Source organism: Episyrphus balteatus, chromosome 2, assembly GCF_945859705.1.
Source record: "Episyrphus balteatus chromosome 2, idEpiBalt1.1, whole genome shotgun sequence".
Classification (NCBI taxonomy): domain Eukaryota; kingdom Metazoa; phylum Arthropoda; class Insecta; order Diptera; family Syrphidae; genus Episyrphus; species Episyrphus balteatus.
Window position 1 is genome coordinate 71,905,720 of NC_079135.1, and position 14,344 is coordinate 71,920,063.

At 30.4% G+C, this 14,344-nt stretch overlaps 4 protein-coding genes across 4 annotated transcripts; 1 reads left to right on the forward strand and 3 right to left on the reverse strand.

Annotated features, from left to right (window-relative positions):
• Nucleotides 1-271: 271 nt before the first annotated feature.
• Nucleotides 272-1,029, forward strand: LOC129911822 (mitochondrial import inner membrane translocase subunit Tim9). Its single transcript, XM_055989775.1, has 3 exons — nucleotides 272-429; nucleotides 615-710; nucleotides 770-1,029. The coding sequence occupies exons 1-3, from the start codon at nucleotides 376-378 to the stop codon at nucleotides 899-901; spliced, it is 282 nt and encodes a 93-aa protein (XP_055845750.1). The 5' UTR covers nucleotides 272-375; the 3' UTR covers nucleotides 902-1,029.
• Nucleotides 972-1,905, reverse strand: LOC129911821 (protein yippee). Its single transcript, XM_055989774.1, has 2 exons — nucleotides 1,256-1,905; nucleotides 972-1,188 (listed from the first exon to the last, which is right to left on the reverse strand). The coding sequence occupies exons 1-2, from the start codon at nucleotides 1,531-1,533 to the stop codon at nucleotides 1,104-1,106; spliced, it is 363 nt and encodes a 120-aa protein (XP_055845749.1). The 5' UTR covers nucleotides 1,534-1,905; the 3' UTR covers nucleotides 972-1,103.
• A 3,517-nt stretch (nucleotides 1,906-5,422) lies between these two features.
• On the reverse strand, nucleotides 5,423-8,439 carry LOC129910955 (regucalcin-like). Its single transcript, XM_055988561.1, has 5 exons — nucleotides 8,312-8,439; nucleotides 8,060-8,219; nucleotides 6,254-6,676; nucleotides 5,802-5,934; nucleotides 5,423-5,738 (listed from the first exon to the last, which is right to left on the reverse strand). Exons 1-5 carry the CDS (start codon nucleotides 8,387-8,389, stop codon nucleotides 5,519-5,521), a joined length of 1,014 nt encoding a protein of 337 aa, XP_055844536.1. The 5' UTR covers nucleotides 8,390-8,439; the 3' UTR covers nucleotides 5,423-5,518.
• A 3,773-nt stretch (nucleotides 8,440-12,212) lies between these two features.
• On the reverse strand, nucleotides 12,213-13,863 carry LOC129910708 (regucalcin-like). Its single transcript, XM_055988197.1, has 5 exons — nucleotides 13,730-13,863; nucleotides 13,494-13,653; nucleotides 12,811-13,224; nucleotides 12,639-12,756; nucleotides 12,213-12,584 (listed from the first exon to the last, which is right to left on the reverse strand). The coding sequence occupies exons 1-5, from the start codon at nucleotides 13,805-13,807 to the stop codon at nucleotides 12,380-12,382; spliced, it is 975 nt and encodes a 324-aa protein (XP_055844172.1). The 5' UTR covers nucleotides 13,808-13,863; the 3' UTR covers nucleotides 12,213-12,379.
• Between the last annotated feature and the right edge of the window lie 481 nt (nucleotides 13,864-14,344).

The window sequence follows — 14,344 nt, forward strand, 5'->3', positions numbered from 1 at the left end:
GGGAGCTAAAATTTACGTCGATCTGCTTACCAGACTTAAAGCGCAGACATTGATACATATTTATATAATTTATGAATGCTTATAAATTTAGGAGCCCAATGCCTCATATTTTGTAAAATAATTCTAACTAATTTGCAAAAACAAAAAACTACAATAATTATAATAAAAATAAATCGACAAGTTTTTTTTGTGTATATAACACCCCTGTACTATAACCGATACAAAACTACTGTCACTTTTGAACAACAGCTGATATTCGTCAAATATACCACATTTCGATTCTTTCGTTCTGTATTCTTTGATTAAAAAAAAAAACTAAATACCCACAAAGTTTCTCAATTATTTTAAAATAAAAAAAAATAAATTTAAATAAAAATGGCAGCAGCAACCGTATCAATTGATTCTCTTGATAAAGAACAAATGAAAACGGTTAGCAGAATTATTTTAAAACTAATTTAATCAATAATCCATTCATTGTTTACTCATGAATGAAAATTTTGCCAGTCAGTAGTTTTATAACCTCCTTTATTGGAATTTCCTTTGATGGGAGAGTTTTCAAAAATTCCATCAAAATTTTTCAAATCACATCATTTAAATAATTTCATCTATTTTAGTTCCAAGACTTCCTTTTGTCATACAACAAACTATCTGAACTCTGTTTTGTTGACTGCATTCGAGATTTCACTGCACGAACAGTGAAACCAGATGAGGTTTAATTCCATTGATTTATTTCTACGAGAACTTTTTCTAACTAATTTCGATTTCACAGGAAAAATGCTCACTAAATTGCATGGAAAAATATTTAAAAATGAACCAAAGAATATCTCAGCGCTTCCAAGAGTTCCAAATGATTGCCAACGAGAACGCCATGGCTGTCGCACAAAAAACTGGAAAAATGTAAAAGCCCCCAAAGTTGAGAGGAAATGTTGTTTCACTCTGCCTAGCATTTTAAGATACCACCAGACAAATGATAAAATGAACTGTTAGTTTTATTTCAAAAGTCAAAATAAAATACACAAATTTAATTAATTATTATAAATTGTTGTTAATTTAAAAACTAAGAAAAGAAGAGCAAAGACATAAAAATGATGTAAGGTAGGCAGTTAGTCTCTTATGCCAGCGTCAGATGGAATTCCTTCAGACTCTGTTATGAGGGCGTACTCGAGGATAACACGTCCTTCTTTGTATCTGAATATTATTTGGAATTTAAAACGAGTGTTTAAACAAAATTAATCGATTAAAGCAATTAACTTACTTTTGAGAATTGTCGGTGGCAAATTCATACATCCAACCAAGTTTGTGGGCACAGTTTTTGCACATAACATCGCGGACCATATGTCTGCCAGTCAACATAACGCGTTCCTGGACATGACTGAAGGTTAGATTAACTACTCTTTTGAAGAGATAGGCACGTCCAGTGGCTCCAGTAAATCGTGTGCTAATCAATTGAGTTTTATTGGTTAAATTGGCATTGCATTGTCCACAATTGAATAGTTTATGGCCACCCAAGTGTTCCAAGAAAATGCGACCCATTTTTTGTTTAAATCTGATTTTTGTTTGTACTATAATCAAGAATTTTTCCGACTTGTCTTGGAAAACAATTCAAATGGATTTTTAAAACAATTTTTTTTATAATAAATCAAAAGAATAGAATATTTTCATTTGACAATATTGAATGAAAGAATTGCAGACAACAAAGTTTCTTTGTTTTGGTAATCTATTAAATTTTAATTTAATTTACTTTTTGCTTTTATTGATTATTAAGTAAATATTTTCAATTCTGTTTGTTTTATTTCTTTTTTTTTTTAGTATAGAAATTTCTTTTCAAAATAACTTCAATGTTTTTGTGGAAAGCGAAATATAATTTTTATTTTATGAAACGACAAACGCAACTTGATCATTATAAAATTAAAATTTTCATTAATTTTTTTTTATTTCATTTTGAACAAAGGGTAAACAGAGAAAAAATATGTAAACAAGTGTGAAGTTGGTTGCGGTTGGTTATATGACAAGAAGAACTTTCGTTAAATGGCTGAAAGATTTGATTTCGTTAATTATGCATGAAACAGAATGAAACTACGTATCAGCAGTAGGGGTAGCGCTCAGAAAACGTAGAAGCATAGAAATAACCAGAGATGGCAGAGTAGATTACGTCAGGTAATCTACTCGGTTAACTACGCGTAGTTAATCGAATAAACTACTCGCTTGATTTGTTTCATGTACTACCTACATTTGCTACGTGCAATAACTACATAAAAAACGTTATATTTCAAAAATATTAAAAAATAAATAGCTGTGTTTTCGTGAGAATTTGGTTTCGTAAAGTAAAACCTTTTCAAAGAAACCACCCCAAGTCCATCTGGTTTCAAATATTCTATTCAAATTTACACTATCACAGCTATGTATTTCGATTTGAATAAGACTTTGACAATTTGGTGGTAAAATTGGCATTTCAAACTACATTTTGACGTCTAGCGCTACGTCTGCTACATTTAATTACGTTAACTACATTAAACTACGTTAACTACCTCATTTATGTAGTAGACGTAACAAATGTAGGAAATCAAAAAAAATCCAATTTTTGCCATCTCTGGAAATAACCAGTGCCTATGTTCTGTAACTTAGTCGAGAACTTCTCGCATCGAAAAATTTTGAAACAAAAATTCCATACGTTTCTCTATTTGGAAAAATAACCTGTGTCTGTATCTCGATGTGAGAAGCAACCCTGTACATATTTTATTCCATTTGAATTATTGGAAACTGTCAAAAAAATTGAAAATATTTGTACCTTTGGCCATCAACGTTCATATAGACATAGTTTTACAATAAATATCCCAAGGCTCGGTAGTCCGAAGGTAGAGCAGTCGGTCAGCGAGTGGAGGGTACCGAGTTAAAGTCACAGTTGTGGCATGTAAATTTTTCTTTTTTTTTCTTTAATATCCTTTTTTTTTATTTTAAAAATTTAAGTGATACAAAATTTAATTACCGTGAACACTTTTTCAGAAGTAAAATCTCACATTTAATGCATGATTATCAATTTTTTTTTCAAATATCTTACTTTCTCGCATCCTTTTTGCTTGTGAGTAATTTTGGCAGTTCAATCGAGAAATTATCTCGATAATTTTCTTACAGACACAGTTTTATTCACATTTTTCCAGTCTGTCAAGCATTTTGATTCAGAAATGTTTCAAGGCGAGAAAATTTTGTTTATAGAAACAAACGAATGTGAGAAAATGATTTTTGTGTCGATTCACATTATTTTTGTTCCGATTTGAGTGTTTCATGCGAGAAATTTCTCGATGAAAGATTTACAGAACGTAGGCACAGGGGTCGAATTGCTGCATACGATTACAATCATAGTGCCTGGCTACACAGTGATTTTTCAATCGATTGAAAAATCACATGAGGTGGCTACACATGGTATAAAAAGACAAGGTATGATCATTAGAGCCGCCATCTTACAAAATGGGGTAATAAGGTTTTGACGTTTGGCATTTGGCAAAGTCAAAAGCAACAACAATTTCCAAGACAAATTTGTTTACAACAACAATTTCAATGGGCTGGGCTGTCAAAACCTTAAGTAGCCATAAGTTTTGACAGTTCTCGATACTGAGTTTTTTCTAATGATCATACCTTCTCTTTTTATACCATGGTGGCTACACACTGTTGTGCCCAATCACGTTCCACTTTTACATTTTCTAGGAACAAACGTCAAAAAGAGGAAAAATTTAGGAATGGAACTGTAACTACCCTCAGAAAATTCAGTTCGCTTCGTGAGCATCTTCCCCCTTCACTCCTCATCCCGTAGTTCGACCTCAGTGTTTATGTACGTTGGAAGTACCTCTTTCCACTGAAAAAGGATAGGCACTCGGTGAAAAGACTCAGTTATTTACTTCTTTTAAGCCAGATCGAGATAAATTTTAGCTCCCATACAAATGATCGAAGATTTTTAGCCGAGCTAAAATGAGTCCCATACAAATTATCGATAACTTGTATGAGAATTTCATCTCGGCAAATATTTAGCTCGATCTGCGTACCAGGCTTTAGATAAGAATACTTGAAGCAACTATCTCTTTCTATCATAACAATAAATGTGAAATTCTCCTCCATTAAAGTACTGGGGCCAAATCGTCGCATCCGTTGACGAAAACTCAAGTGTACGAAAGACAATTACGTGATACATTAAACGAGCACAGGGATTGGGATGACGGCATACGTTAGCAAACAGAACGTAATTTTTGGTAGAATCTACAGGATAGGCTTCAATATAATTGTGTGACAAATTTGACTTCGTTGACGCCTATGTAAAATGTGAGGATGGCCGAGCATTCTAAGGCGCCTGAGTCAAGAAGCAATGTTGCCTTAAAAGGTATGGGAGCGTAAATGACGTGGGTTCAAGTCCCACTTTTGACAAGAATTAAAAAAAATTTATTTAATACATTTTAAGAGTTTCATTATTTTTTTTTGGCTGATCACGTCGTTTTTATTTTAAAATCAATTTTTTTTTAAATATAATTCTAATTTGAAGGCTTGGTAGCACCGAGGGTACTTGCGGTAGCGGTACGGGTAATTGTATGAAAAATTCCAAACTGACACATTCAAAGTTCCTTAAAAGCTACATTAAAACTGAGCTCACAACAGAAGACAACTGCTGCCATCGCCATGGTATAATGAGAGACGGTATAGTATCATTAGTGATAACTGCACTCGTTGCCTTTTTTGTATCATTTTTTTTTACCTGTAAAGCCTGGTACGCTGCTCGCGCTAAATTTTAGCTGAAATAAAATTCCCATACAAGTTATCGATAACTTGTATGGGATCCATTTTATCTCGGCTAAAAATTTTCGATAATTTGTATGGGAGCTAAAATTTAGCGCGAGCAGCGTACCAGGCTTAACGCAACACGCAACCGTAGTATCGATATTATCATATACGATTATTCCCTTATCATTTATGTTATCGGCATGGTATAGGATAGTCAAAGATTTTATTTATCTTGTACCTACTGTCAGGGCTACCTTCGTAGATTTTCAAAAAGAGGCCAAAAACAACAATAGCAACGTATATTTTTTTTAGATTTGAGTCGTTATAATTGAAAGTGTTATAAGTCACATTTTCCTTGATTTTCAAAAAAATGTCAATTTTTTTTTAATCAAACGTACATAATTTTAAAAAAGAGGAAAAAGTGGAACCAAAATATCAAAAAGAGGGATTTTTTGACAATTTTTAAAAAGTGGAGTGAAAGTGGATTGGGTGAAAAAAAGAGGAAAAACACCTCTTTAGAGGCGCAAAGGTAGCCCTGCGTACTGTATCTACTATATATTTCAACTTCGCAAAATGACATCAGTGCCGAAGAAGACCACATCTAAGGTAGCATAAGTGCTTCCATCAGGAGAAAAAATGTATCCAAACTCACTTAATATGTATATTCCCACCAAGTTTATTTAAAAAATGATTTATAATAGTACAGTGGAGCTGGACAATTTGCGAAAAAAATTTAGCATGTAGCTCTTATTAATCAATAACACTGCCCTCGATTTAAGAATCTCTTCCCTCGCAGTCTAAATTTTTTCACTGGAAGACCTGTAGCGTTCAATCCAGTTACTTTAAAAGTCGGTCCAGATGCTGATTCATAAGCTGCCGATGTTACAAAGAGAGTAGTCAAATTTCGTCCGCCAAACGCAACAGAAGCAACTTTTTTATAGGGTATATCAATTCTAAGCACAACTTGTCCGTTCCTATGTTTAAAAAATGTTAAATAAATATTTATTTAGTAAAAAATTAAAAACATCTTATCTAACTTTGGATCAATTTTAAGTATAGCTGAATCACCCTTGATAGCGACATACAAAAATCCTTCAGAATCAATTGTTAATCCATCAGGAATAACATCTATTCCGGTTCCATTTAATTGATAAATAACTCTTGGATTTTCTAAAGAATCAAAATTTTATCATTGAAAAGTTACTTATATTTATTTGTATATCGTCGGTGAAACCAGAAAAGTGTGTAACTCCATTTTAGCAAATTTTATAGGAGAGCAAAAAAACAAAATCGTTTTGAAGGCATTTGTATGAGTTTTCTTTTTCTAATTTGCTAATAAAATAAAAACTATGAACTTTAAGGGGATTCTGAGTTTAAGGAACATTAGATATTAGGATTGTTTAACAGATGGCATTCAAATCTAATTTTCAGAAAATTTAGAGTTACTCACTTTTGTGGTTTCACCGACGATATGCATATAGATACTTACTAATGTCACCTGTATTAATATCATAATCGTATTTTTTTATATTCAAATCTAAAGAATCAATCTGATAGAACTCGGCAACTTTCTCATTCCAAGCCATGCCGTTTGCTATTCCAATATTCGACAGCACAGTTTCAGTGGCATTAGGCTTCACAATTTCGAACACATGTCCAGTACGTAATTCAAATTCAGTTCTATGCTGTGTTCCAGCAAAAAGACGACCACGGGGATCGCATTTAGCATCGTTAAAACGATTATTGTCATACTTTGAGTCTGATTGCTCAACATTAACAATATTTCCTACAACTTTGCATGTTTCAGAAATACCATTCCATTTAACGATAGCTACTTGACGTAATATTCCAACAGCAAACTTATCGGGACAACCTTCGATTGGAATAACAAATGCAGCAGATGTCACGTTTTCTACAAAAAAAAAAAAATACAATCACATAAATTTGATGGACACACCTTAGTTCTATTTTGTGTAATTAATTAAAGCAAATTAAAATATCGAAAACAAATTCAGTTTTGCATCCATTTTTATCTCATTTTATTTCATTTTATTTTATGTATTTTGCTTATTTTATCTTATTCCTCTCCATTATCATAGTTTGAATGTACACTCGGGCGTATGCGTACTTTTTTTGTATATAAAAACAAACAAACGTGAAATGCATGGGCAAACTACATAATGACAAATGTCTCAAGGTAGAAGAGGAACGAAAATTAAACATATTTTTTGTTTTGTATGGTATTAAAATCAATATTATTAAGATGAAATTCAAATTCTCGGACTTCTCATGAGCTCTCAAATAGCTCTTATGATATGACAAAAGACATTTTACGTAATAATTATTAAACTACCCCAAAGATTTTTTGTTTGAACTTGTGCTTTTGTTGAAGAGATCTTTTATTATGTTCAAGACGAAGAAAACAACAAACAAAAACAAATGTTTACACAAGTTTTTAATGCTTTGTCTATTTCAAACTCTAGATTACTTTGTTCTTAAAATAAAGAATAGAATTTAATCATTATTTTAATAATTAATATCAAAGTGTAAATACACCAAAAGCAAATAAAAAAAATTTCATTTTTTTTTTGTAATCGCAAATGCAAAAACATGTACGCAAAATGAGTTCTATTCTCATAAATAAACACGACAAAGAGTTCTTTAGATAGAAGAATATTATTATATTTTGTTTGGCTTTTCTAAATTGTAAATTGATTGAGGCAAAATTTGGTTCTAAAGCGGAATTCAGAGTCGTTACTCAAGTAAAAATTTTACTCAAGTGAACATTTGCTCTTGCGTTTGGCCCACTTCAGATACTGGCTACGTTTAGAAAACCTAAGGGTTTCTTTACTTTAGCTTATGAAGAATTCCAACTGAGGAAATTTTTGAAGTAAATGCTTGGGCAAACACTCAAAAAATTCATCTCAGACTTGTGCTTGAGAAAAAATTTTACTTGAGTAACGACTCTGAATTCCGCTCCTAATCTTTATAAATAAATTCTTTACATCCTGTACTCATACAACATCAACTACATATATCAAACACATCAATGACTTTAAACATAAATAGAGTTAGAACCATTTGGGCTCTTCTTGATTAGAAGCAGGCCCAGTACCTCTGTATTAGCCTCTGGTTCGCCCATGACTGACAGAAAAACAGACATAGAACCTCTGTCTGCACCTCTTCGTGCGAAATTCTTTAAAGCCTATGGTTAGTATATCCAAATTGCTCCGAAATAATTAGGTCCACATTAAAAAATTAACTAAAAAAAAAAGTACATAGTAAAAATACATACCAATTTGACACTTGAACATCCTGTTCAGATTGTAGTCAAATCGCTTCAGCTGTCCAGCAGTTAGGTCAACCATGTACAAACTCTGAGTTGCAATATCCCAGTGGGGAGCTTCACCTATTTTTGAGAGTGAATTAGGTAGTTGTTCAACATGGTAAGAAGTCTGCAAAAGAACAAAAATAGTTTTTAAAATAATAAATAACTTAAGAACGAACTATAAAATATAAAATTTTCATAGTATTGGACTATTCTCACCGAATTATTTTTGTCAGCTAAAACACCAACTAAAAAGCAACTTATAAGACCAAAAGCTAGTATCTGCTGAAATGCCATTTTGATCAAGAGAGACGAGAAACCCAAATGAAATAAACCATAGGCCTTAATTTCTTTTTATCTGAGAATAATGTGTCGTTAACAAAAAAAGTATTCTAAGATAGTTAAGAAGTTAGGCAAAAAAGAGAGCTAGAAGATAGCTTTTCAGTTTTGAAAATATCTCACGCTCTGTGATATACAGATGGAAAAAATAGCTTTAGCAGCAGATATTGTTTTGCATAGGTAAATGTACCTATGTATATTTTAGTCTAACAGTAGACAATAGATATTTACTCAAGTATTTATTTTATTAATGTCGTCATATTAGAGATCGATGCTTGTATTAAAAGGACTCTTCGCAAAATTACAGAAAAAAACAAAATAATTTTGCAACTCTTTTCAAATTCGAATTAAAGTTAGTTTTAAAACCAACTTGGAATGGTTTAAGTTAAAACAGATTATTACCTAATGTTTACAGTAAAAAAATGTTCTTTAAAAAAAAAACAGGTATCAGTCAAATAAATAACAATGTCAAAAAAGAGTTAAATATAGTTTTTTTTTAAAGAACTAGTACGCTTGTTGAATACAACAAAACAACAATCCCAAAAGTAAGATTTATGGATTTTTCTTTTAATTTCAGGCATTTCAAACATTTAAGCTATGTCAATTTTCATCCTTTTTTACCTATTTTAGAAATTCATCTAATGCTTTCCAAAGATGTATAAAACATCTGATTAAGAAAAAAAACTAGACTTAATAACGATTTATGGATTTTTCTTTTAATTTCATGCATTTCAAACATTTAAGCTATGTCAATTTTCATCCTTTTTTACCTATTTTAGAAATTCATCTAATGCTTTCCAAAGATGTATAAAACATCTGATTAAGAAAAAAAAAACTAGACTTAATAACCCTAGGAATTGAATAATACGTTTCTTTTTTTCCTTAAACATTTGAAATTTTATTTGCATTATTGAACTCTCAAAATTTATATGGAAAAAATCAAAAAGCGGTCATTTTTTCTCATGAGTTTAATGTGGAAACGAGATAAACTTGAGCTATCATCTGCAAAACCCTAATTATATTTTGGTATCTAACAGATATTTTTCTTCGAAATGTTCATTATTTGAACTTCTGCATGGTTGAAGAGATCTTTAATTGTTCAAATATGTATACGTAAGAAGCTTTTCGAAAGTAAACTTTATTGTCTTTTGTATCCAAACTTTAGATCACATTGTTATTTACCTTAAAAGAGTTTTATTTATTATTCTAAAAGAGATCTTAGTGCGTATAAATACATGTTTAGTTTAAACAAATAAAATTAAGCATTTCAGTCGTCATTCGCAAAATATAATGACTCTTAAAAAAAGGAAAAAACATTAGGTATGGCAGTTCTTTGAGTATCTTTTCAGACAATGTTCAACAAAGAAGAAATGCAGATATTATGTCGGTTAGCAAGCACCATACGATAATGTCTTTTTACTATCACGCATATTTAGAATTTGGGAATATCAGGTGAACACCCGACATGGAATGTCCAATTTGATCCCGTTACAAATATAGTAAGAGAGAATCACCTTAAAAAGCTGCAAAAATATGTAGCTACAGAAATGTGGTCGACTTTTTTGTAAGAAGTTGACCAAATCCAATCTTGATAGATGATTTTGAATCCAATCTAAATTATGTACTTTAAACCCATACGCTCCATTTGTAGGAAAATCATTTCCAAAGCATATAGCTTGGTGCAAGGTCCTATCAATATGCAGTTTTGTTCTCCAAAGTACAAAGGTCAATTTAACCAGCTTAAGTTCAATGAAAATAAAAAAAATGACCCTGAAAATTGGTCTCTGAAAACAAATAAAAACCCGAAAATCGAAATCGTATGAAAAATTAGAATTTCACTTAATTTTTGATTTTTTGAAGAACTATACTTTTAATAAAAATCTTAGTTTTTAGGCTACACTACACATAAATTTGGTGTACATACATTACATATATACATATACCTACATATACATACAAAATTCCAGAACATTTTTCTCTTTTTTTTTTTGCATAATTTAGCAACTTTTTTCCTTAGTAAGAGCCACAGTTTAAAAAAATGGTATATGTTCAGTTCATCCCTTCCCTAGACTATATTTTAATTATATGCCTTAAACTATACATTTTCATATATGTATATAATATTAACTTTATATACCTGTTTAGATTAAGATAAATAACATCTTTGTATTCAACTTGAATAATGAGTTCATTTCATAAAAAAATAAACATGAAAAGATTAAATATGATATAAAGCAATCAGCAGCGTAGTGCCAACTCCTAAGATTTGTTCGCTTTATTAAGTTCATCTTTCAAAGTTATTTTTTTAGATTAAAAATTGCTTTAATAATTAATTATATTTATATTTTAGCTTAAAAATTTGGTTTTCTTAATTTTTGTTTTTTTTTGTTATAAAACAAAGTTGATAAGATATTTCTCGGATTATTTGTTATATATTGCTACAACAGATAAAAATTTTTATTATTTTATTTATTATTACTGTTGCCATATACGAAGTTATTTCCTCCTGCAAATAACAAAAACATTTCCATTAACTTTTTACAATGAGAGTATTCAAAATAAAAAAAAAAACTTTATGATATAAAATACACTAAATTTTTGTGAGTTTTGGTGATTTTAGGTCTTAGTATTGGACAAAAACTTATGCTTCGTTCGTTGATTTTCTGACTGATTTCGACAGAGCAGCGAAATGTTACAATTGTCAGCCTGAAGAGACAACGAATTTAAGTTTAATGCCCAGAAGCATTTGTCTCTATAGCTCTTTATGTCGTTTTCCAAATTTGGCAAATGGCAAGCGACAATAGACACCTTTAACATCGACCAAAGACATGGTTTATATACAGGGTGTCCCAAAAGTAATGGCCTTAACTATTTATGCTTTTATTTTAGAACAGCACCATAAAAAAATTATATGGTTTGACTCTGATTTATTAGTTTAAAAAGTTGTTTTTAAAAGTATTAATATAAAGTTTTCAAAGTTTTGTATTTACAAAGTTAAATTTGGGAGAACCAGAGAAATCAGGTAATCCCTTCAGATTTTTATTATTCTTGAGATGCTTTAATTATTGCATCATCATATAAAAAAGAGCGAAAACTGCTCGGAATTCAGCTTTTAGCCGTATCGAGGCTTGTTTGTCCTTCAAAGTCGAACATCATTTCCTTTATTTACCAAAAATATAAGCAAGCCAGTGTTGTCGAAAGTAATACTGTATGTACTCCGGTTGACAGCTGTGTACTACCGTTTACTACTATTTTATTTTAACGGATGTTAATCAAAACATTCTAGTATCAAATTTTTAAAAATGTTAAATGATTAAGTTATGTTTAGCAGCACAGCGACAAATCGAGTTTTTTTTTTTCATATTTTTTAAAAGATTTAACGTTAATACATTAAACGAATGAATTTCAAATAATCGCTTAACAGTGTTGATTGAAATGCAGTTATTGTTTCCGCAATGTTTTCAAGTGACCCAACTTTACACTCTATACTAACTAGTGTCATTTTTTCTCCTTTAACCTATAGAGTATAACGCAGGCCATGCTTGTATTTGGATGAAGGTTAAAGTGATACAAAATTCATACCCAAACACTATGGAGAAGCTCAAAAGAGCATGAACCAAAATATCCCATTATTAGATTAGATAGAGTAAATAAAAGCCACTGGGAAAAACACCAAGCCCACTTTAGTCCAAACTTTGGTAGAGCCTTTTCGGCCACTAAAAAAAAAAAAACTGTTTTTATGCCTATATTTTTAAATCAATAAAACTAATATTATCAGTTGCAACATTTTTTTTTACTTTTAAATACATTATTTACAGATTTATTTTATTTATTTGAATTGAAAAATAATTAAACTACCCTCAAGTTCAATACCAAGTTTAATTTAGTTTTTGAATTTATTATTGTTTAAAATTAAATTTTAATGTTCGTTTCGCTTCAGTTGCATTTTTAATTATAATGTTTAAGATTCAACTTCGTCATTGGTAAGCCTCTTGCACCTAAGCCAGTTACCATATAGGTTTTACCAGCGTTTGAAGATGGGTATTTCTCATTTGCTGTTGTAACAAATAAAATATCTAAATTTGGACCACCGAACGCACAAGATGTTATTTCCTTGGCTGGTATTTCGATTTTTTGTACAATTTTTCGTTTTCTATAAATAAACATTTTTTTAAATTATTTTATGAAATAATGTGAATCATCTTACTTTGGATCAATCTTTAATACAGCGGAGCCACCATTACCAGCCACATACAGGAATCCTTTATTGTCAATGGTCATCCCATCAGGTAGTGATGTAGTATTCGAAATTACTATTGCATTGCCTATGATGAATAAAAATTAATTTGTTTTAGTGTAGAAAAGAACTTGGTTCTTACTTATTTCGCCAGTTTTGGTATTATAATCATATTGCTTTACATTATAATCTTGGGAATCTACAAAATAAAATTTATCTCCTTTTTCATTCCAAACAAGACCATTTGCAATTCCTAAGTTAGATAACATAACTTCATATGAATTAGGCTTCAATAGTTTGAACAAATGTCCAGTACGTAAATCAAAGTCAGATTTGCGCATTGTTCCTGCAAATAAACGCCCAAGAGGATCGCATTTAGCATCGTTGAAGCGGTTATTATTATACGATTGTTCAACGGTAAGAATGATTTTTTCAACTTTGCAAGTTTCTGAAACACCATCCCATTTAACGATAGCTACTTGACGTTCAATTCCAACAGCGAACTTGTCGGTCGTTCCTTCTACTGGTATGATGAATGTAGCAAAAGTCGCATTTTCTTTAAAAAAAAAATATTTTAAAAGCTCTTGAAAATGAGGGATCAATAAATAAATTATAATTAATTAATTAATTTTTTTTAAATCATTGACATGCAAGCCCTTAGAAAAAATTATGTATTTTCAAATATTCTTAAAGCTTGTTAAATTCATAATTGAGATAAAAGTGAGGTTTTAATAGGGAAAATAAAACAATTTACAATTTAAATGTAAAATGTAACAGAATTAATTTTAAAATATGTAATTATTTGTCTCAAAAACCAAAGCATACCAATTTGACACTTGTACCATTTTTTCTGATTGTAGTCCAAACGTTTCAGTTTTCCAACATCAAGATCAACCATGTATAAGTTTTGTGTTGCAATATCCCAGTGAGGTCCTTCTCCCAAATGAGCATAAGAGCTAGGTAGCTCTTTAACCTTGTAATCCTCCTGTTAAGGAATAAAATAATTTGAATTACTTTAATGATTGATTACAAAATGAATATTTTTGAAAAATTCCTCTTACAACTATTTCATTGTCAGCTAAAACGCCAACTAAAAATGAGCTTATTAGTCCAAAAAGTGCTATAAGCTTAACAACCATTTTGATAGGAAGCGATCAGAAAACTAAATGAATTATATTGTCAGTTGAGAGTTAGTTTTATCTTAGCACGGCGTTAAGCTGTTTGAGAAAAAATATTAAATTATAATACTTTCGGAGTTTGGTAGTTAACGAAGTGGGAATCTAATTACCACTTGACTTATGTATTTAGGAAATTGTATCTTTTCAAACTAAGCAGATTTTGTAAATATTGAATATTTGGTAATTTTTTTAACAACAATATTTGTAATTAACAAATTTATACGAACAAAAATAACAATAGAATTAATCCAGCAGAAGAAATCTTAGTTTTATGTAAGAAAATAAATATGTTAAATGTTGATTGATTCAGAACAAATATAAATTTAAACCAAACCGTCCTACAGTGTGATCGTTTGCATAAAAAATTGGCCCAAATTATTTTTAACGTGTTATTTTTAGGTAAATAAATATAAATAATATGTAGGTACTGAAAACATTCTCATAAAATGCGTAATAATAAACGATATTTTTATGAATCGTCTAAAATACATATACAAT

Excerpts from the sequence above, each read along its gene's own strand:
- LOC129911822 (XM_055989775.1), top strand. The coding sequence starts at position 376 with ATGGCAGCAGCAACCGTATCAATTGATTCTCTTGATAAAGAACAAATG. Across the intron at positions 430-614 it reads ATAAAGAACAAATGAAAACG|TTCCAAGACTTCCTTTTGTC; the intron begins GTTAGCAGAATT and ends CATCTATTTTAG. Across the intron at positions 711-769 it reads GAACAGTGAAACCAGATGAG|GAAAAATGCTCACTAAATTG; the intron begins GTTTAATTCCAT and ends TCGATTTCACAG.
- LOC129911821 (XM_055989774.1), bottom strand. The coding sequence starts at position 1,533 with ATGGGTCGCATTTTCTTGGAACACTTGGGTGGCCATAAACTATTCAAT. Across the intron at positions 1,189-1,255 it reads GCCACCGACAATTCTCAAAA|ATACAAAGAAGGACGTGTTA; the intron begins GTAAGTTAATTG and ends AATAATATTCAG.
- LOC129910955 (XM_055988561.1), bottom strand. The coding sequence starts at position 8,389 with ATGGCATTTCAGCAGATACTAGCTTTTGGTCTTATAAGTTGCTTTTTA. Across the intron at positions 6,677-8,059 it reads GATGTTCAAGTGTCAAATTG|AAAACGTGACATCTGCTGCA; the intron begins GTATGTATTTTT and ends TTTTTTTTGTAG. Across the intron at positions 5,935-6,253 it reads TATTAATACAGGTGACATTA|AAAATCCAAGAGTTATTTAT; the intron begins GTAAGTATCTAT and ends TTGATTCTTTAG.
- LOC129910708 (XM_055988197.1), bottom strand. The coding sequence starts at position 13,807 with ATGGTTGTTAAGCTTATAGCACTTTTTGGACTAATAAGCTCATTTTTA. Across the intron at positions 13,225-13,493 it reads ATGGTACAAGTGTCAAATTG|AAAATGCGACTTTTGCTACA; the intron begins GTATGCTTTGGT and ends TTTTTTTTAAAG. Across the intron at positions 12,757-12,810 it reads TACCAAAACTGGCGAAATAA|GCAATGCAATAGTAATTTCG; the intron begins GTAAGAACCAAG and ends TATTCATCATAG.